The 23,561-nt window shown below is 42.5% G+C and overlaps 1 protein-coding gene across 3 annotated transcripts in view; it reads left to right on the forward strand.

The window, feature by feature from the left end:
- The window catches only part of LOC126249546 (uncharacterized), a 121,484-nt gene extending 109,936 nt beyond the window's left edge, over nt 1–11,548 (forward strand). For all 3 annotated transcript variants that reach the window (XR_007545608.1, XR_007545609.1, XM_049951210.1), the window contains one exon: nt 11,413–11,548. Coding sequence is in view for 1 of the 3 variants with exons in the window: in XM_049951210.1 (XP_049807167.1) it covers nt 11,413–11,440 (28 nt within the window). In the remaining 2 variants the exon portion in view is untranslated. The remainder of the gene's footprint in view (nt 1–11,412) is intronic.
- The last annotated feature ends 12,013 nt before the right edge of the window (nt 11,549–23,561 follow it).

Consider the following 23,561-nt stretch of genomic DNA (forward strand, 5'->3'; position numbering starts at 1 on the left):
TTTCAGTGCAAATGTTTTCTTTACGGATGAGGCTTCATTCCAACGTGATCAAATTGTAAATTTTCACAATCAACATGTGTGGGCTGACGAGAATCCGCACGCAATTGTGCAATCACGTCATCAACACAGATTTTCTGTGAACGTTTGGGCAGGCATTGTTGGTGATGTCTTGATTGGGCCCCATGTTCTTCCACCTACGCTCAATGGAGCACGTTATCATGATTTCATACGGGATACTCTACCTGTGCTGCTAGAACATGTGCCTTTACAAGTACGACACAACACGTGGTTCATGCACGATGGAGCTCCTGCACATTTCAGTCGAAGTGTTCGTACGCTTCTCAACAACAGATTCGGTGACCGATGGATTGGTAGAGGCGGACCAATTCCATGGCCTCCACGCTCTCCTGACCTCAACCCTCTTGACTTTCTTTTATGGGGGCATTTGAAAGCTCTTGTCTACGCAACCCCGGTACCAAATGTAGAGACTCTTCGTGCTCGTATTATGGACGTCTGTGATACAATATGCCATTCTCCAGGACTGCATCAGGGATTCCATGCGACGGAGGGTGGATGCATGTATCCTCGCTAACGGAGGACATTTTGAACATTTCCTGTAACACAGTGTTTTAAGTCACGCTGGTACGTTCTGTTGCTGTGTGTTTCCATTCCATGATTAATGTGATTTGAAGAGAAGTAATAAAATGAGCTCTAACATGGAAAGTAAGCGTTTCCAGACACATGTCCACGTAACATATTTTCTTTATTTGTGTGTGAGGAATGTTTCCTGAAAGTTTTGCCGTACCTTTTTGTAACTCCCTGTATGTGCATCTCTGCTTGCTAGTCATCAGTTGGCTCGTGAATAACTCCGACACCTGTATCGTTACTGGCGACGAAAAATGGTGTCTTTATGCTAACATAAGGAAAAGAAAGGAATGGTTGAGCCTAAACAAAGGAGCAAATCCACGTACAAGGACCTGCTCGCATCCACAAACGATAAGGTTCTGCATCTGGCGTAGTATGAATTGCTTCCCCGAGGTACAACCATCTCTGCTGATATTTATTGTCAACAACTGAAACGTCTTGCAGACGCAATCCGTAAAGAACGACCCGGAAGACCGTGAAGTGATGCTACTCAACGATAACCCCAGACCGCATTCTTCTACACTAACAACTCTCTACTGGAGTTAAGTTGGGATGTCATTCCACACCCACCTGATCCACCTGGTCATGCGCTCTCTTATCTTCACATTTTCCACTCGCTGTCGAACAACCTTCATGGAACTTTCTTTCCGGATGAAAATGCGCTCCGAAAATGGCTCGACGAATTCTTCGCCTCAAAACCACGTGATTTCTACATTCGCGGAATCGAAAAGTTACCCCAGCCTTCGCAGACTTGTAAATAGTGAAGGAGAATATACCGGGTGATCAAAAAGTCAGTATAAATATGAAAACTTAATAAACCACGGAATAATGTAGATAGAGAGGTACAAATTGACACACATGCTTGGAATGACATGGGGTTTTATCAGAACAAAAGAAATATTGAAATATTGCTAGACGCGTGAAAGATCTCTTGCGCGCGTCGTTTGGTGATGATCGTGTGCTCAGCCGCCACTTTCGTCATGCTTGGCCTCCCAGGTCCCCAGACCTCAACACCTCAGTCCGTGCGATTATTGGCTTTGGCGTTACTTGAAGTCGCAAGTGTATCGTGATCGACCGACATCTCTAGGGATGCTGAAAGAAAACATCCGACGCCAATGCCTCACCATAACTCCGGACATGCTTTACAGTGCTGTTCACAACATTATTCCCCGACTACAGCTATTGTTGAGGAATGATGGTGGACATATTGAGCATTTCCTGTAAAGAACATCATCTTTGCTTTGTTTTACTTTGTTATGCTAATTATTGCTACTCTGATCAGATGAAGCGCCATCTGGCGAACATTTTTTTAACTTTTGTCTTTTTTTGGTTCTAATAAAACCCCATGTCATGCCAAGCGTGTGTGTCAATTTGTACCTCTCTATCTACATTATTCCGTGATTTATTCAGTTTTCAAATTTATACTGACTTTTTGATCACCCGGTACTACTGATGACTAATGTCTTTGTTATGTGTACCTGTTGCTTTCATTAAACTTAAGGAAACACGCTACGAGCTTATGCACCAACCTAATAATTCGCCCTGTTTTCTATTACAAAAAAATGGCGTGGCGGAAATTTAACTACAGGACTTCACATCAGCCGATCAGGTAATGAGCTTCAATAAATGCTTCCTAATACAGGATAAATGAGGTTAATCACCACAGGAGGTAGATAACATTGGCTTACTGGGGATAAGTTTAACGAACTTGGTTGATTCTAAATTGACATTTATTTAAAAATTGGAGTAGACTCTTCAACTTCAGATAACAGTTAACATTAAAAAATCCTAACACTATATTTCTGTAAGGGGAAGCCGTTTGTCACACAGGGGGGCCAAAAAAATATATCCACTGTTAAAAGTCCATAACTTGCAAACTAATTGACGGAGTTGTCTCATTTTTGGTGAAAGTGTAGCTTAAAGTCCAACTTAAAGATATCACTGTAGGTGTTCGAAATGGTCACCATTAACATCCACACACAACCGATGCCGCCGAGCTGCAGCACTAACTACTGACTGCAACGTGTTCAGTTGGATATTTGCACATAAATGTACGATGGATTCTCGAAGTTCATCCAATGTGCGTTGCTTTTGTCGATAACGACGTCCTTTAGTGTTCCCCACAGGTAAAAGTCCAGAGGAGTTAGGTCTGGGGAACGTGGTGGATACTCCACAGCACCTTTACGGCCTATCCATCTTCCTGGTAGATTTTCGTCGAGATATGACCTAACACGATTTTATAGTGGGCTGGGGCACCATATTGTTGAAAGTAAACTCTTCCGTCTCCACACAAGTCTCAGATGGCAGGTAAAATGGATGTCTGAAGCTTCTGAAGGTACACCTCACAGGTAACTGTGCCGTCAAAGAAGAATGGCCCAATCAAGCCCCGGTAAGACAACCCACACCACACATTTACTCCTGGCAAATTCACGCCTTTGTCTACATGGTCGTTCGGATTTTCGGCGGCCCAGTGGATGAAATTGTGGCGATTTACTGTACCATTGAGTTTGAACTGTGCCTCCTCAGACCACACAATCATCTCTGCAAACTCTTCATCGTTGCGCAACATGTTAGTAAACCACTCGCAGTACCCCATTCTACGATCTGCGTCGTCCTCGTTCATTGCGTGTAGCAGTCGTGGGATGTAGCACTTACACTTTGCTGTCTTCAAAATTCGCCGAACACTTGAGCGACTCTCTCCAGTTTCACAGGCATACTGTTTCACAGACAGCTGTGGTGAGCGAGTGAATTGTTGTAACACACGACGGGAGTTAGCTGGACTTGTTACTGTTACAGGTCGTCCAGATCGTTGTTTGTGTAAATCTTTAACACAGCCTTCCGCTTCAAATTTGTCTCGAATGCGACGAATGGTTAAACGTGTCGGTGGCTCTGTTTGATACTGAATTCGCCATTGCCGTTGAACTTCATTAATGTTTTCGTACTTAAAATACCACTTCAAAACTGACTTCCTTTCATCGTCTGTAAGCCTTGCGCCAGCCATGTTTACTCGAGTAACTAGGTGCAACTAAGAACAAAACACTGACTATCTGGCGACTGTCATCTGACAAAACAAAACAACGCAATGCAACGCTTGTGTGGCGATTGCCGGAACTACAAACTATTACACTACCAAAGATGAGACAACTCCGTCAATTAGTTTGCCAGTTATCGACTTTTAAACAGTGGATACATTTTTTTGGACCCCTCTGTATTAATCATCATTACTCAAAAGAACGCAACGTGGACGCGCATGTGCTCACACACAAAGATTCACCATTTTTCAGTAAAGGTTGAGTCATCAAAACTGGCATGTGACTTCCAGCGAACACAATACTTCATCGGGATCATGACGCATGAGGTGAATCATGAATGGATAAAGAACAAAGCCGCCCCCATCTGAATCTAGTCAAGCGACAGCAAAATTATCACTCATGAGAACCCCATAACACAGTGTGTTTGAAAAAGAGCTCCCTAATTTTAATGTATCCTAGAATCTGTACAAATTGACGTACACTATTCTAGTTTGTGGTGTTTGATTCATCAACTCTCCAAGTTTGGTGGCTTGCATGAAGTTGGCAGGCCTGCTTGACCTTGAGACGGCAGCAGTGCTGTTGTTTTCCTCTGTTCCCTCAGTTCAGTCCAGGCGTGAGTACAGTGCAGTGCAGAGCAACTCAGCAACAAGGTGTACTCCGCAACAGAAAGCGAAGTGTGTTGTCTGGGTTGTGAAAACTGAGTCGGTTACAACAGTGCAATGTAATTTTAGACGTCAGCATGGTGGTGAACCACTACAGCAAATACTATCCGTTATTGGCTAAAGTCTTTCAAGGAAACTGATAGTGTTTTAAAACCAAAATCACCAGGTAGACTGAGAACTTGTGTAGATATTGTTGAAGAGATCCGTATTTCGTGTGTTCTGTGCCCGAAGAAGTCTTTGCCAGATGTAATCTACAATTAGGAGTACCTAAAGATACTGTGTATGATGTTGTGAGTAAAAGACTTCAGTTGCACACCTACAGATTGAACTGTTACATGAAATAAAACCCTCTGATAAAATCAAAAGGTATGAGTTTGCTGTTGATTTTCCACACAGAATTCATGTTGATGTCAATTTTTTTAAAAGAGATTCTCTTTTATGATCAGGTTCATTTCATGCCAGTGGAGCTGTTATTCTGAATAATTGCAGAATTTGGGGGGTGGGGGGGGGGGGGCAGAGCTTCCACATGAAGTTATTCAACATGACTCTCCCAAAATCAATGTCTGGTGCAGTATGATGGATGATTGTGTGATTGGTCCTTTCATTTTTGTAGAACAAGTAATAAACGGGGATGTTTACTGTGAAATGTTGACAGAGTACGTCTTTCCCCAAATAGAGAGTTACACCTGAAATGTTGGTGAACACGTAGCGAGAAATGGAATATCGTCTCGACGTGTGCAGTACTACACAGGGATCCCACGTTGCAGTCTATTAACATTCTACAAAACTTGAAGGAATTCTCTTTCATGATATGTACTCATTGATGTAATTTTTCATTAATTTGCCCATTAAATTAAAACTAGGGAGTTCTTTTTCAAACACCATGTACTTCTGAGACAAGACATTAAAAATTATAGAAAATTCCTAACACGAAAAAACTGAACTCCCACCCAAAATCACCTTCTAAGTGTACATATAAGTGGCACGAGATACTCATCAGACACCAGCACAGCGGACACTACTGTGCACAAAATCCAGTCTGCCTGACCTTCGTCCACAGAGACAGAAAGAAACTGGGAGGGGGTGAACTGACCTCTCGACACAACGGATTTTTCAGCAGTAACACGTGTCTACTCCAAACAGAAGGTGGGAGAAGCAATGCCTGGTTCCTTCGCTCAAAATTTTCCATAGGCTCAACATCTCAAATTTGAGCAAGCTCTTGCCTTGCGCATGCATCTGAGGAGACAAATCGCGTTGCCATACGATTAAGAATGTCTACATCTACATCTACATTTATACTCCGCAAGCCACCCAACGGTGTGTGGCGGAGGGCACTTTGCGTGCCACTGCCATTACCTCCCTTTCCTGTTCCATTCGCGTATGGTTCGCGGGAAGAACGACTGCCGGAAAGCCTCCTTGCATGCTCGAATCTCTCTAATTTTACATTCGTGACCTCCTCTGGTGGTATAAGTAGGGGGAGCAATATATTCGATACCTCATCCAGAAACGCACCCTCTCGAAACCTGGACAGCAAGCTACAATGCGATGCAGGGGGCCTTTCTTGCAGAGTCTGCCACTTGAGTTTTCTAAACATCTCCGTAACGCTATCACGCTTACCAAATAACCCTGTGACGAAACGCGCCGCTCTTCTTTGGATCTTCTCTATCTCCTCCGTCAACCCGATCTGGTATGGATCCCACACTGTTGAGCAATACTCAAGTATAGGTCGAACGAGTGTTTTGTAAGCCACCTCCTTTGTTGATGGACTACATTTTCTAAGGACTCTCCCAATGAATCTCAACCTGGCACCCGCATTACCAACAATTAATTTTATATGATCATTCCACTTCAAATCGTTCCGCACGCATACTCCCAGATATTTTACAGAAGTAACTGCTACCAGTGTTTTTTCCGCTATCATATAATCATACAATAAAGGATCCTTCTTTCTATGTATTCGCAATAAATTACATTTGTCTATGTTAAGGGTCAGTTGCCACTCCCTGCACCAAGTGCCTATCCGCTGCAGATCTTCCTGCATTTCGCTCAATTTTCTAATGCTGCAACTTCTCTGTATACTACAGCATCATCCGCGAAAAGCTGCATGGAACTTGCGACACTATCTACTAGGTCATTTATATATATTGTGAAAAGCAATGGTCTCATAACACTCCCCTGTGGCACTCCAGAGGCTACTTTAACGTCTGTAGACGTGTCTCCATTGAGAACAAAATGCTGTGTTCTGTTTGCTAAAACTTCTTCAATCCGGCCACAAAGCTGGTCTGATATTCCGTACGCTCTTACTTTGTTTATCAGGCGACAGTGCGGAACTGTGTCGAACGCCTTCCGGAAGTCAAGGAAACTGGCATCTACCTGGGAGCCTGTATCTAATGTTTTCTGGGTCTCATGAAAAAATAGAGCGAGTTGGGTCTCACACGATCGCTATTTCCGGAATCCATGTTGATTCCTACAGAGTAGAATCTGGGTTTCTAGAAATGACATGATACGCGAGCAAAAAACATGTTCTAAAATTCTACAACAGATCGATGTCAGAGATATAGTCTATAGTTTTGCGCAACTGCTCGACGACCCTTTTTGAGGACTGGGACTACCTGTGCTCTTTTCCAATCATTTGGAACCTCCCGTTCCTCTAGAAACTTGGGGTACACGGCTGTTAGAAGGGGGGCAAGTTCTTTCGCGTACTCTGTGTAGAATGTCCAGGCAGATAAACGCTCCCCCCCCCCCCTCCCACAGTCAGGCCTTCCGAGACCGTAAAATTAAATTAGACGAACATTCGCAGGCCCTGTTACAAAGCAGAACTAAAAACGTCCACCTGAATTCACTAATGTGTATACGTTTGCAATTACCCCCACATTCATACAAACTAGCAGTCGTCTATCTTTAGGATCATCCATGTACATTTAACAGAGACACATAGAGTGCTGAATATCAGACGTAATAAAAATGATAACAGAACTCAATCAGTTCTGTTCCCGGAGTCATCTTCTCTCCTCGCATGCTACAAACATGAGAAAACACAAGCAGAGAAACGGCACTGTGCAGAACTTCATAAAACTACAAAATCACACGGAAGGTGGATTGACTGGCGCCTTTCAACATTACCGGAACAATTAACCATCACTACACAGTTAAAACGCCCCTTCTAAAATTAGTATCTTTGACGAACTAGGGTGACTTTAAAGATGGTGTCGGTACACTTCAACTACGTTGTTGTATGAACGGCAGCCATGATGATTCTCCTCGAGACTTTACCGCAGTGTTGTACCCCCCCCCCCTCCCCCCCGCAGATGCCACGCTCCTTTCCTGGTCCCGTTCAACAACCGCCAGTGACCGAAAAGAAATATTTCTGCAGCGTTAGTTCCACCACCACCACCACCACAATCCTCTAAGAAGCGTTATGATTGTTTCTTTTATGCACTGCTCATTTTCTTCGACATATTAATCCCTAGCTGCTTCATGCTCATAAAATTTATTGTTTTTGTTGTATTACTACTATCGTATCTACTTTTGCTCAACAATTTATGGAATGTTGATAAACAATTCGGAAGTTTACGTTGTCCTTCTAATGTCCCCACCAATGACCCATTTCTTCTTGGGCTAAGTGAAGCTCTCCCCTGCATTTCTGCTAATTATGCATAACATCTTAGAATGCGTTCATCTTAGCACGTATTAAGTGACGTTACGCATTATCAAGTAATTTAAATACTGAAAAATTTAATCCAAATCATGACAGAAACGCTATACACCCGCAAATAGTATGGAGCAATGTTCAGCTACTGAAATATTACAGTGCATTACATCCCGAGAATTGTCGAAGTTCGTAGTTGATTACTGATCTAGCGTTCCATTTATTTAAGCTTTTCGGGTTTTTAAACCATGTTAGATATCTGCTCCACGATACATGGCTTTTTAGAATGTAGTCCTCCTCATCAGCAAACAATTACTAGATTTTGAACTATGGCAACATAGCATTATATTATTAAGAGGCTGTGGAGGTGGTTTCTCACCCTGGCTGTGAATGACTGTGTTGGTTCGATGAAACTGTGCTTATTTTTCGAAAGCGTCCAGTTTTAAGTTGATGAATTTCGTCTTTAAATTTTTCCGTGAGTAGACTGAATCTCTGAAGCGCGTTTCTGAAATGTCTAAAAAAATACCTATCTACAGTAGTTGTAACTTCACTGAACTCAAAACAATTTCTACCCACAAAGTCAGATATGTATAGGAAGATCTAGAAATCATACGTTGCCAAGTATTGTGAATATTGTGAAAATTCCAAAAATTAGTACTTCAGATTACACAGTTTTCCCATTGCTAAGGCTCCTTTTTGGGCTGGTGTTTTATATTAACAGTTTTGGGTGTGATTTCATAGGTACTTCTAATGGATATTATTTAGGGGCTACAAGCCAATCTTTCAGATAATAACTGAACTGTGATGGAAGGTCTGTTACGTTCCAGAATTACACTCCTGGAAATTGAAATAAGAACACCGTGAATTCATTGTCCCAGGAAGGGGAAACTTTATTGACACATTCCTGGGGTCAGATACATCACATGATCACACTGACAGAACCACAGGCACATAGACACAGGCAACGGAGCATGCACAATGTCGGCACTAGTACAGTGTATATCCACCTTTCGCAGCAATGCAGGCTGCTATTCTCCCATGGAGACGATCGTAGAGATGCTGGATGTAGTCCTGTGGAACGGCTTGCCATGCCATTTCCACCTGGCGCCTCAGTTGGACCAGCGTTCGTGCTGGACGTGCAGACCTCGTGAGACGACGCTTCATCCAGTCCCAAACATGCTCAATGGGGGACAGATCCGGAGATCTTGCTGGCCAGGGTAGTTGACTTACACCTTCTAGAGCACGTTGGGTGGCACGGGATACATGCGGACGTGCATTGTCCTGTTGGAACAGCAAGTTCCCTTGCCGGTCTAGGAATGGTAGAACGATGGGTTCGATGACGGTTTGGATGTACCGTGCACTATTCAGTGTCCCCTCGACGATCACCAGTGGTGTACGGCCAGTGTAGGAGATCGCTCCCCACACCATGATGCCGGGTGTTGGCTCTGTGTGCCTCGGTCGTATGCAGTCCTGATTGTGGCGCTCACCTGCACGGCGCCAAACACGCATACGACCATCATTGGCACCAAGGCAGAAGCGACTCTCATCGCTGAAGACGACACGTCTCCATTCGTCCCTCCATTCACGCCTGTCGCGACACCACTGGAGGCGGGCTGCACGATGTTGGGGCGTGAGCGGAAGACGGCCTAACGGTGTGCGGGACCGTAGCCCAGCTTTATGGAGACGGGTGCGAATGGTCCTCGCCGATACCCCAGGAGCAACAGTGTCCCTAATTTGCTGGGAAGTGGCGGTGCGGTCCCCTACGGCACTGCGTAGGATCCTACGGTCTTGGCGTGCATCCGTGCGTCGCTGCGGTCCGGTCCCAGGTCGACGGGCACGTGCACCTTCCGCCGACCACTGGCGACAACATCGATGTACTGTGGAGACTTCACGCCCCACGTGTTGAGCAATTCGGCGGTACGTCCACCCGGCCTCCCGCATGCCCACTATACGCCCTCGCTCAAAGTCCGTCAACTGCACATACGGTTCACGTCCACGCTGTCGCGGCATGCTACCAGTGTTAAAGAATGCGATGGAGCTCCGTATGCCACGGCAAACTGGCTGACACTGACGGCGGCGGTGCACAAATGCTGCGCAGCTAGCGCCATTCGACGGCCAACACCGCGGTTCCTGGTGTGTCCGCTGTGCCGTGCGTGTGATCATTGCTTGTACAGCCCTCTCGCAGTGTCCGGAGCAAGTATGGTGGGTCTGACACACCGGTGTCAATGTGTTCTTTTTTCCATTTCCAGGAGTGTATTTTTATCTGGTCGTCCAGCATAAAATTTATGACACGGAATTTCTTGTTGAATCGTTTGAACACACTCTCTCTCTCTATCTCTATCTCTCTTACTGCTTCCCCAAGTCCTGTTATCAAAATTAATCCGCAGATCAAGGTGACATTTGGCTTACATTGTGCCCAACAGGTACCAACATACAAACAACAAAATTTTTGCACTTTTCTAGTTGGCGTCTTATGCTCTGATTTTCGACATTTCTTGCTCTGTTGTGATGTACAGAATAGACACTGAACACAGAAAAATACCTTGACGTTTCAGTACGGTAAATACGGTATGAATTTGGTACTACTCATTTACAGTGACATTATTTACTCTCGTCTGGCATGCAAGTGAACAAAGAGCGGGATCATTATGCCCTGTTTCACAAAAGCGTGCTCGCTCACATGGTAATACGTTTCAACTATGATTAATGTTCTGCAGTTTTCTTAAACTTCGTGTTGCTTACGTCTGTAGCAATTAGGAGATTTAAAGCAATTAGGTTCCTCTGTTAATTTTTAAGAAAATTATCGTTTCTGTTTTCGAATTACTGCTAGCAAGTCTGTTCCTTTTCGATCTCTTGTTAAAAACAAAATATGATGTGGACAAGTGCACGTTCACAGAATGTGGCGTCACGTTTTGGCAGGCACTTGATGGATTGTTGATATTTTTATGTTTACTCATGCAACAACCTGTACGTTCATGAGTACAGCAATTCATTACACTTGTCCCTTCTTTTGATCTGTCTACACCACACCACCGTGACACTACCAGCGTAGAAGAAATGTTCGACACAGTTCGCAGCACAAAGTCACACATGTACATAACGGAAAATATAAAAAAGTACAGAACACTGCTCAAGGGTAAAATGTATCAGGTCACTGATGATGCCTTTTCTTACTAATCAGCAGAATACATCTGGCGTAAAATGCTAATCTCTGTTAAGAGCTCCACCTTAATTGGGAGAAAAATAGTGAATTGTACGGCGTAACTTTCCATTACTTAAGAGCAATAGAAATAACTGCGACTGTAATCTTTTGTTCTTTTATTCCAATACCAGCTCGTAGATATTTAAAATATTGCTGTGAAATGTGCCACTCGCTTTAAACTCAAGTACCCTGTTAATCCTAAAACACATCTTTCTTTTTCAGCAAGAAGCCATCTGGTGGTCTAAACTAGGACAGTCACTGCACCAAGAAACGTATTTGCACCATATTTACTCACTATCTATGTACAATGTAATCTGAAATAATTCACAAATGCACAAATAAATTAAAGAATCAAAACTTGCATTATTGTACTATGCCACCCTTCAACCAACCTTCTTATGTAACAGAATTTCCAGCGATATACAGCACTATCTGGAACATAGCTGTTCCTAGTGCTATAAAAGAAGAATGGTATGATTCAATGACATCTGTAGTGCTATTTACTTCACACTAGATATGACTATAACAAATGTTTCTGTAATGGAAGAGTGTATCAGAATTTCGCTAACATTCAATGCATAGAAATTAATTTGGAATATAGGTTCCACAGAAAATTTCATTTCATGTGAGATATACATGATTAAGTGTAGCTATATCCAATATTCTGAAGTTGCTGCATAGTGCCAAGATGACAAGAAACCCTCGTAGTACGGTTTAGTAAATTAATCTCTGCTTTGTAGAACAATATTTTTATAAGAAAAACCCCACAGATTACAACAGAAACATGACATTTCTAAAAATAATAAGAGTATCAATTTAGGCGCTATGTAACTTTTCGTCTGACGAGCACAACTTCTCACCTAAAACACTAGAAGTTGAGAGGGCTTCTCAGATTACATATGACGGCGTTGCTAATTAGTGTTTCATTAGGAGTTTCAGACATTTTAGCGACAGGTGCACTAATTGAATGTCTGTGTAAGGGACCTTTATTTTCCAAAGCCAGATACAGCCGGAAACTGAAACTCTTTGGGGTATCAGAACGCTACATACACGTTTTGACTGCCTTTAAACATAATCTTCTTGGCGATTGAGAGGCAGCGCTAAAATATGAGACGGCAGTATAAAGTTACACAACGAGTAAACTATTGCATAAAAGACTCTAGATAACAGAAGTAAGTACAAAAGACAGGTTACAATATGATTGTTGCAAACCTTGTGCTGAGATGTTACAATCATCAGTATCATAGGGTGTGGGTTTCGAAACTTTGTTACATTTTTGATTGTCACACACGTCTCTTTATCCGCATTCGAAGACGAAAACGGTTTCTCAATGTGGGAGCCTTAGTCGCCGACGTTATCAGTTCGAATGCTGGTGGTGGAACAGTTTCCACCAGCAAGGGAAAAGTAGACGTAGCTTGGAGTTTCATATCACCAGACCTTGCGCAAGCGTCCTTTCAATCCCAAAACTCTCTGCAGTTTCGTGAGGAATGAAAGCATGTGACACTTCTGAAAAAGATCAGTTCGTCAGATGCATACGTTAAGCTCCGTCGCCCTGTTGGTGATATTCGAGAGTAAGGAAGAGTAAGATTTAAGGTCTCGTTGGCTTCTACATAAGTAAATACGAACCACAAGCTTAAATTTTACAAAGATGAGGCTGAAAATCAGCCTCGTCCCTTATGCAGCAACCATTCCAGTATTCTAGCGAAATGAAATTCTAAATTTTCATAGTCGACTCAAATACGAACTTGAGCCCTCCTGAATCCAGATCTTAAGGGGGGATGTAACGGAAAATGTAAACATTTATATAAAAATTAATTACAGCCATATTTATAAATGTACATAGCTAAAATTTTGCATGTGTAAAGCAAAAGAGCTGTGTTTTAACAGAAAAATACAATAAAATATGCAGGATTAATATGTTGAAAGAAAGTTGAATTTTTAATTTTTATTGTATTTTTTATAAAAAGTCATAACTCTAATTTTAATCATGCAATTAATCTGAAAATTTTACTGTAGTGTCCTCAGAAGGTTATAAGACCACTGAACTGCAGTTATTAATTTATAGTACAAATTGTATCATTAACAGAGTTTTTGATTTTGCATATCCAAAATTAACTTTTTTTCTACATACAATCATCTAAAAATCAGAATGTAAATGCAGGATTTCGTATTTTTTAATTCGAGGGAGACAGCAATACGTTGCGAACAGTTCCTGAACATTTCGTAGCATCAGATCAAATACTTTTTGAGAAAATGCTTCTAATAACATAAAAAAATGTAAAACAGAGAAAATGAGGTTCAAAGATTATCTTCTCATACTTCTACATGCAATAAGCTTACCTAAACTTTAAAATCCTCCATTCTGATACTCCTCATCCTCCAGGTTTCTTTTCTCTCCTCTTCGACTCTGCCTGGCCTGTATTTGCATCTTATCTGTTAGCTTTCTTGAGCCTACTCTCGTCAATGGTGTAAAATGCTTTTGTTGTAAACACACCAGGATCCATACCAACTCTCATCAGCACTTCCATTCTGCCATTATTTCCGTTATTGTAACATAAAACTGCATCATAGACACCTATTTGGAGTACCTTAAATCCACACAATGTCCTTTTTGAGCATCAAATCCAAATTAAATTATTGAGGCGTTCATTTGCACTTTGTGTCTTTCTGTGAAGACACTTCCTCAATAAATCAGGGTCTGCAAGAAACCTGAATGTCGGCTTAATTGCATTCATAACAGGTTCTGGTAATGAGTGTTTATGTGTATACTTCTCACTTCTGTTGTTGAACTTACACCAATTGTCTTTCCGACACAGACTGTGCATTGGTATTTGGTCAGTGGATAGTTTGTGGAAAAAACTTGCCCACACAGCACGCCTCATTGCTTCTAAATTACGTTTGTTTTTCCTGATAGCTCTCCCATAAACTAAATGAAGAGAATAAATTTCTTTCAGTGTAACCCTGTCTTTTCCTCCTAGTGGTTTTCCATCCTCAATAACTTCATCTTTCTTCTCTTTCAGCAAGTGACGAAGCCTACCACCAAGCCTCTTTTGGGTGTGTCAAACACATTCCAACGTTTCTATTGTTGTATTATACCGATTTTTATGTGTTACAGCTTTGAACGAAGAGGGGCCCCATCACCGAGGTTAGTATGTCTAACACCATACTGGTCCTCAGACCTGGAGAACATCCTCACAACTGCAGCAACCTCCATGCCCCCACTTGAGCCACTATAATTTTTAGAGCATGCTACTGCATGATTTTCTTGCTGCAGTTTCTCACTGTCTTCATTTGTTGGACATTTTCCTTGTTGCACACTGGTCGTAGTATTTAGGCATAATTTCAACATCTAAAACTTCACCTGAGTCAACACCAATAACAGATGCAACTCCATACAGAGATGTGTGACCCCTTTTCATCCAGGTCCCATCTACAAACACACACAGGTCAATAAAATTTGTAGGAGATTCACTGTCATGAGTATCTCCGCCAGGGTCTATTTCCTTTTGGTTTATTTCCACCAATTCCTCCCCTGCTTTCTTCATAGAAACTTTCGCAGTATCGCATACAGCATCAGACATCTACATCTACATGGATACTCTGCAAATCACATTTAAGTGCCTGGCAGAGGGTTCACCGAACCACCTTCACAATTCTCTATTATTCCAATCTCGTATAGCGCGCGGAAAGAATGAACACCGATATCTTTCCGTATGAGCTCCGATTTACCTTATTGTATCGTGGTGATCGTTCTGCCCTATGTAGGTCGGTGTCAACAAAATACATTCGCATTCGGAGTAGAAAGTAGGTGATTGGAATTCCACGAGAAGATTCCGTCGTAACGAAAAACGCCTTTCTTCTAATGATTTCCAGCCCAAATCCCGTATCATTTCTGTGACACTCTCTCCCATATTTCGCGATAATACAAAACGTGCTGCCTTTCTTTGAACTTTTAGATGTACTCCGTCAGTCCCACCTGGTAAGGATCCCGCACCGCGCAGCAGTATTCTAAAAGAGGCCATACAAGCGTAGTGTAGGCAGTCTCCTTAGTAGGTCTGTGACATTTTCTAAGTGTCCTGCCAATAAAATGCAGCCTTTGGTTAGCCTTCCCCACAACATTTTCTATGTGTTCTTTCCAATTTAAGTTGTTCGTAATTGTAGAACCTAGGTATTTAGTTGAATTTACGGCTTTTAGATTAGACTGATTTATCGTGTAACCGAAGTGTAACGAGTTCCTTTTAGTACTCATGTGGATGACCTCACACTTTTCGTTATTTAGGGTCAACTGCCACTTTTCGCACCATTCAGATATCTTTTCTAAATAGTCTTGCAGTTTGTTTTGGTCTTCTGATGACTTTATTAGTCGATAAACCACAGCGTCATCTGCAAACAACCGAAGGCGGCTGCTCAGATTGTCTCTCAAATCGTTTATATATGAGGGCTATCCACAAAGTACATTACGTTTTGGAATTAAAAATAAATAAAGTATTGGAAATTTTTTTTATTATATACAGATGAAAGCCACACTTAAATACTACTTTTCTACATAGTTGCCATTTAAATTAAGGCACTTATCGTAGCGATGGACGAGCTTGGAAATTCCTTCGTCGTAAAATTCGGCCGCCTGCGCCTTCAACCACGTGGTTACCTCTTCTTGAAGCTGTGCGTCGTCATCAAAACGCTGCATAGCCAACCACTTCTTCATTGCCGGGAATAAGTGGAAGTCGCTCGGTGCCAGGTCGGGACTGTACGGCGGATGAGGAAACAACTCCCACTTAAAAGATTCGAGAACTTCACGAGTGGCATTTGCCGTGTGGGCCCAGGCGTTGTCGTGAATCAGCAAGATCTTTGAGCCCAACTTTCCCCTGCGCTTGTTTTGTATTGCTCTTCTGAGGTTGTGCAGAGTTTGGCAATACCTTTGAGAGTTTATTGTAGTGCCTCTTTCCAGGAAATCCACAAAAATCACACCTTTTCTGTCCCAAAAGACAGTCGCCATCACCTTCCTTGCCGACATTGTCTGCATGCATTTCTTGGGTTTTTGGGGGAAATTTGTGTGCCCCCACTGCATTGACTGAAATTTTGTCTCGCAGTTCACATGCTTAACCCATGTTTCGTCACCAGTAACGATGCGATCGAGTAATGTGTCGCCATCTTTCTCGTAAGCGTCCAAAAACGTTAACGCTGCAGCCATTCGCTGATTTTTGTGAATCTCTGTCAAGATTTTTGATATCCATCTTGCACAAAGCTTGTGGTAACCAAGCTTTTCGGTAATGATTTCGTGCAACAAACTTCGTGAAATGTGTGGAAAACTCATAGAGAGTTCAGTTATTGTGAAATTACGGTTTTCACGGACCGCGGCATCGACTTTTTCGACAAGTTCGGCAGTCACTATGCTGGGTATTCCAATTCGCTCTTCGTCGTGAACGTTAGTTCGGCCATTTTTAAATTTTATGACCCATTGACGCACTCCACCCTCGGTGATTATGTTGTCCCCATACACTTCACAAAGCTGCCGACAGTTTTTTGCAGTCAGAATCCTTATTACAGCACGCACTTCACACTTCGCGGCATTTTCAATTAACGCTGACATTTCAAACTGTCACAGTAACTCAACGGAGTACAGCACGAACCTCTCACTAGCACGGCAGGATGCCGACTGAGCGGCGGAATGCCATGACACCAAGATGGCCGCGCTAGCCCCGCCCCTAACGGACACAAACGAAAACGTAATGTACTTTGTGGATAGCCCTCTTAGATAAGGAACATCAAAGGGCCTATAACACTACCTTGGGGAACGCCTGAAATCACTTCTGTTTTACTCGATGACTTTCCATCAATTACTACGAACTGTGACCTCTCTGACAGGAAATCGCAAATCCAGCCACATAACTGAGACGATATTCCATAAGCACGCAATTGTACTACGAGCCGCTTGTGTGGTACAGTGTCAAAAGCCTTCCGGAAATCCAGGAATACGGAATCGATCTGAAATCTCTTGTCAATAGCACTCAGCGCTTCATGTGAATAAAGAGCTAGTTGTGTTTTGCAGGAACGATGTTTTCTAAACCTATGTTGACTGCTTGTCACTAGACCGTTTCCTTCGAAGTAATTCATAATGTTCGAACACAATATATGTTCTAAAATCCTGCTGCATATCGACGTTAACGATATGGACCTGTAATTTAGTGGATTACTCCTACTACCTTTCTTGAATATTGGTGTGACCTGCACAATTTTCCAGTCTTTCGATACGGATCTTTCGTCGAGCGAACGGTTGTATATGATTGTTAAATATGGAGCTACTGCATCAGCATACTCCGAAAGGAACCTAATTGGTATACAGTCTGGACCAGAAGACTTGCTTTCATTAAGTGATTTGAGACATTTCTTTATTTATTTTTTCAAACCTTGCACAAGGTGGAGGCATGCTCAGAAAACCACACAATAAATGACATCTTTCCCTGCCCTGTCCAAGGCATCTCAGAACATATGCTAACCTAAAATTGCTTTCATAGGTGCCAGTGTCAGTTTTTTTGGAGAAGGAAAATGAATATTCATAGCCACACGAATTACAAATTAATTTAAAATCACAAGCTATTCCAACTCTTCTTTCTTCAACAGTAATCATGCATTCTGTATTTTTACAGCTAACACATAAACATGAGAACTTTACAGCCTGGCAGAGAAGCTCTAAATCAATACGTCTGAATCCAGTGGAATCCACATCAACATCATTCACGCACCTGTACAATTCTCCTGTCCCAAGTTTATATGCTGAAGATGAGAGCTTACGTTCTTCATTTCGCGCTGCTTCCTCTTTTTTGTTGGTAAACCGATTTCCATGAAAACTACGTTTCCTGAACATGGTTTTTGCACCACTCATGATGTATAAATGTTGACTTCCATGTAAAGGTTTGCGAATTCAACCTTCCACCAACAAATACGTGTTAGTATTGTCAAAGCGTAAATAAACCAAAAACAAGAAAGTTTTCAGCCAGAGATATAGACGTCAGCCAACGATATCGAAAGAAAATAGCCTTCACACTAACAAAAATACCACTGAAGCAAGCAGTTCCCCGAATGTCGGAAGGGGTGTGAGTGGCCGCCAGTGTAGAGTTAACCAGTTTAGCAATTTAAAGGCATTTATAAAGCTGCTATCACGATAAAATTCACACACAACATAGATTAAACTGTGTAGATTAAGAAAATAATGTTATCGAAAAATCGAGTTTTTGGACCAAAATCAATTACATCCCGCCTTAACCACAGAGTCACCCGGCTTTCGCCTCGAACAACACAAAACACACTGTTCAGACATCACAGTCACACATACATTACAGATACACAGTTGGCGTTCCATAACAAATCCCATGAAGGCAACGGCAAACCACCCCCACTACGATCTTACCCAGAAGAATAATACGGGATCCTTACATTATTCCCCACCACACAGCGCCTGAGTATGGGAAGGGGTGATTTGAACTCTGAGACATTTGTAGGTGATAACTGAAGCAACTGAACGGAGTCGTTGGGATTCATTTTAGTGTTAATCGCTGTATAAATGACCCTGGAGCCGTTTTATTTTCTTATTTTTCATACTGCGTACTATTTTGTTCAGTACTACTGGTCTGCGCCGGTTTGTAGCGGCATAGTAGTGTAATTTGACCATCACAGGAGTGTGAAACTGGCAAATGACCTTACTGGAGATAATTTCCACTTTATGCAAGGCACAGTTAATTTTTGTTTTACTGATGAAACAAAAATAAATAAACTGTGTCTTACATTTGTGGAACGTCTCTCCAATTATTCTTTCCAAACATGAAATACACTAAAAAAAAAAAAAAAGAATAGGATGCACCACAAAGAAACCATCCGAATTGGATGGAAATCGGTAGATGTGAAGTACATGTACAGACAAAGAAATGGTTAAAGATTAAGACTCGACTTGCTCAATTTGTGAAGCTCTTTCTCTTGAATAAATCATCCAATTTTTCTGACCTTGCAATCACGTCATATCTACCGAAGAGTGTCCCATTCAGATAATTCCTTCGTGGTGCGTCTTTTTATCCCTCCCCCACTCCTTCTGACACGACCAACTGCCCTATGTATACAATGGCAGGAAATTCAAAAAATGGTGGGAAATTCAAAATAGCCCAGTTGTGCAACAAGGTTTTCCCCACTGCTATGACATCAGTATGGAAGTAGGGTTGTTGACCTAAGTGTGAATTGGCAGGAAATTCAAAAGTTCAAGATGGACTGTTGTCATGTTGGTTTCAAATTCAAAAAATTCAAGAGGGTGATCCAAGATGGCTGACCAGGGATACTGGCACAGTCTGCATATCTACATCTACATCTACATCCATACTCCGCAAGCCACCTGACGGTGTGTGGCGGAGGGTACCTTGAGTACCTCTATCGGTTCTCCCTTCTATTCCAGTCTCGTATTGTTCGTGGAAAGAAAGATTGTCGGTATGCCTCTGTGTGGGCTCTAATCTCTCTGATTTTATCCTCATGGTCTCTTCGCGAGATATACGTAGGAGGGAGCAATATACTGCTTGACTCCTCGGTGAAGGTATGTTCTCGAAACTTCAACAAAAGCCCGTACCGAGCTACTGAGACTCTCTCTTGCAGAGTCTTCCACTGGAGTTTATCTATCATCTCCGTAACGCTTTCGCGATTACTAAATGATCCTGTAACGAAGCGCGCTGCTCTCCGATGGATCTTCTCTATCTCCTCTATCAACCCCCACCTGGTACGGATCCCACATTGGTGAGCAATATTCAAGCAGTGGGCGAACAAATGTACTGTAACCTACTTCCTTTGTTTTCGGATTGCATTTCCATAGGATTCTTCCAATGACTCTCAGTCTGGCATCTGCTTTACCGACAATTAATTTTATATGGTCATTCCATTTTAAATCACTCCTAATGCCTACTCCCAGATAATTTATGGAATTAACTGCTTCCAGTTGCTGACCTGCTATATTGTAGCTAAATGAAAAAGGATCTTTCTTTTTATGTATTCGCAGCACATTACACTTGTCTACACTGAGATTCAATTGCCACTCCCTGCACCATGCGTCAATTCGTTGCAGATCCTCCTGCATTTCAGTACAATTTTCCATTGTTACAACCACTCGATATACTTCAGCATCATCCGCAAAAAGCCTCAATGAACTTTCGATGTTGTCCACAAGGTCATTTATATATATTGTGAATAGCAACGGTCCTACGACACTCCCCTGCGGCACACCTGAAATCACTTTTACTTCGGAAGAATTCTCTCCATTGAGAATGACATGCTGCGTTCTGTTATCTAGGAACTCTTCAATCCAATCACACAACTGGTCTGATAGTCCATATGCTCTTACTTTGTTCATTAAACGACTGTGGGGAAGCGTATCAAACGCCTTGCGGGAGTCAAGAAACACGGCATCTACCTGGGAACCCGTGTCTACGGCCCTCTGAGCCTCGTGGACGAATAGCGTGAGCTGGATTTCATACGATCCGTTGCCAGATTTCCTGTGTTTTCCACAGCTATCATGCCAGTCGGAGCCAGCAAGGGCTACTACTCACAGCCAGTACAAAAGGTGTTTGTTGTTCCTACAGATACAAGTTTAGCTGCTAGAAAAAAGATGTTTTTCAGCTGCCAATCTGAGCCAATTGGCTGTTTCAAGGACGAGTAAACATTCTAATCTCTATGCGAGGTTTGTCCGGAAAATACGTATAAAAGTTGAATAATGTCTTTATGTTACGAGTTGCAGTCACCGCCAGGTGGGACTACTGCTGTAATCAATCCCATCAACGCTCAGTTCGAGTCAGAGCACTCTGCGTGAAGGTGGGAGTGTGCGGCAGCTTGTTGACAGTTAACCTTTTTCACCTGCCGTCGTCATGGAGCTCTCTCTGATTGAGGAACAGCGCGTCAACATCAAGTTTCTTGCAAAGCTAGCAAGAATGGCCGTGAGATTTTTGAGTGTTTGAAACAGGTTTACGGAGACAGTTCTCTGAAGGAACCAATCGTGAACAAGTGGTTAAAAAGGTTCCGGGATGGCCGAGAAGAAGTGAACGATGACCCTCGCCCAGGACGCCCGTCGACATCGAGTTCCGATGCAAATGGTGAACGAATTCGGGCTTGTATTCTTAAAGACCGTAGATTGACAGTCAGAATGATTGCTGACGAGCTGTCAATCCCCAAAACAATCGTTCACGAAATCCTGACACAAAAACTTGAAATGAAGAAATTGTGTGCGAAAATCGTACCGAAGCTCTTGACGCCAGAACAGAAAGCAAAGAGGGTTGAGTGCTGTGAGGATTGGTTGTAAGCAGAGGAACGAGGGGACTTTCTCAACCGAGTCATCACTGTAGACGAGTTCTGATTTTACGAATTCGATGTGGAGCTCAAATCTCAAAGCAAGGAATGGAAACTAGCAGGAGAACGGAGAACATGAAAGTCACGAAAATCAAGGTCCAATGTGAAGACAATGTTGATTGTTTTCTTTGATTCTAGGGGCATTTTTCACAAGGAATTTGTCCCTCCGGCCAGAGAGTGAACGTCTCAGAGCTCGTGTGGCCCGAGTTCGACCGGAGTTGGCAAAAGGGGACAGGTGGATCCATCATCACGACAATGCGCCCGCTCACACGTCGCTCGTTGTGCGCGAGTTTTTGGCCCGAAGCCCAATCACCCGATTTAGACTCGTGTGAAAATGCAAAATGGTGCTTCGGGTGCGGCACTTGGGAGATGTGGAAGCCATCAAGGCGGTAACGACACGGCAACTGAACAACATCACAATTGAAGACTTTCAGCAATGTTATCAACAGTGGAAACGGCGTTGGCAGAAGTGTATCGCGTCTCAGGGCAAGTACTTTGAAGGAGACCATAGTGTAATACCCGAATAATTGTAAAATAAAGTTATTATTCTACTTTTATACGTATTTTCCGGACAAACCTCGTAAGTAGTAACCAGTCTGAACTTGCATTCTGACTTGCTTGCAGCAAAATAAAAAAATTACTTAACATGTTTTCAACAAACTTTTATTCACTCAGACATGTAAGTATCTGCACGGCTATTCATTTATAGCATAGAATCCAGTCTTAGGTATAAAATGACGGGAAATTCAAAGGTCATTGGTTTTACCCACTTCTATTATGTTACAGTTCACTTGACCTATCTTTAAAATGTAGCAAGCCCCTCGCTTCTCCTAAGTTTTAAGTAGTACAAAAAGTCAAAATTCAGTTGTTCTACGTTAAAAATGGTGAGAAGCTCACTAACCTTAATTCTGGAATTACAGGAAGCCCTCCGGTTGTAGCAGTACACCACTTCTCCTAACCTTAAAACATTATAGTTCCCTGGTGCAACATGTATAGTTGTCACACTATTGTCACTGTCATGTGTAGTCGGATAGCACAGGGAGAGGTAAGCACTCCTATCATGATATAAACACCATACTGTACCTTGCGGAATGATTTGTAGAACTCACTTTACATCACACCAATTCTGTCAGCTGCCCAGTCCACACAGAGTCGGCGCCGCTCGGAGAGCGTCGCCCCCCCCCCCCCCCCCAAAGAACTAGTCACTGGGCGCTCCAAAGATTGGCAGAAGACTGCAGGAGCCTAATGTGATGTCAGATGGTGATCGCGTACTCGCCCAACTGGCCACAGGCTAGCTACACTAATGTGTTTGCAATGCAGGTTAACAGCTTTTGTACTATACAGGTACAGCTCCTCTACCACAGTCGGCTACATTATTTGCACTTAATAACTCTACAGCATCTTGTTGTGATGCATCCTGGACCACTACAACTGACGCAATTGCAGTCCTTGTACAGCAATCCCGTCTCCACCCATGGTCACTCAGTATAATAACGTCATGATGTATATCACAGTTGTGTTGGGTCATACAATACATTCCAAAATAGGACCCCACTTACCAGGTACTTATACAGATTCATTCCTAAGGCCTAAATCACACTTGAATTTTAAAACTGAGCGGCACATTACGATGCTGCGATAACTGATCAACAGTTATGGCCACGCAGTGACAAGTAGCCGACCCATGTGGCTGGGGGTATGGACGTTTTTTCCACGAAACATTAATGCAAATGTTTACATAATGTACAGTTTCAACGATGATTTAACACAATCCTACAGTCCTTAAATCCATAGTTTAAAGCTAAATCAGACAGAAACTTCTGCACAGTTCTGTTGGAGATGCACACATATACCGGGTGAGGCTCCTAACATTACCACTGGATATATTTCGTAAACCACATCAAATACTGAAGAACCGATTCCACAGACCGAACGTGAGGAGAGGGGCTAGTGTAATTGGTTAATACAAACCATAAAAAAAATGCAAGGAAGTATGTTTTTTT

This window comes from Schistocerca nitens, chromosome 3 (assembly GCF_023898315.1).
Source record: "Schistocerca nitens isolate TAMUIC-IGC-003100 chromosome 3, iqSchNite1.1, whole genome shotgun sequence".
Taxonomy (NCBI): domain Eukaryota; kingdom Metazoa; phylum Arthropoda; class Insecta; order Orthoptera; family Acrididae; genus Schistocerca; species Schistocerca nitens.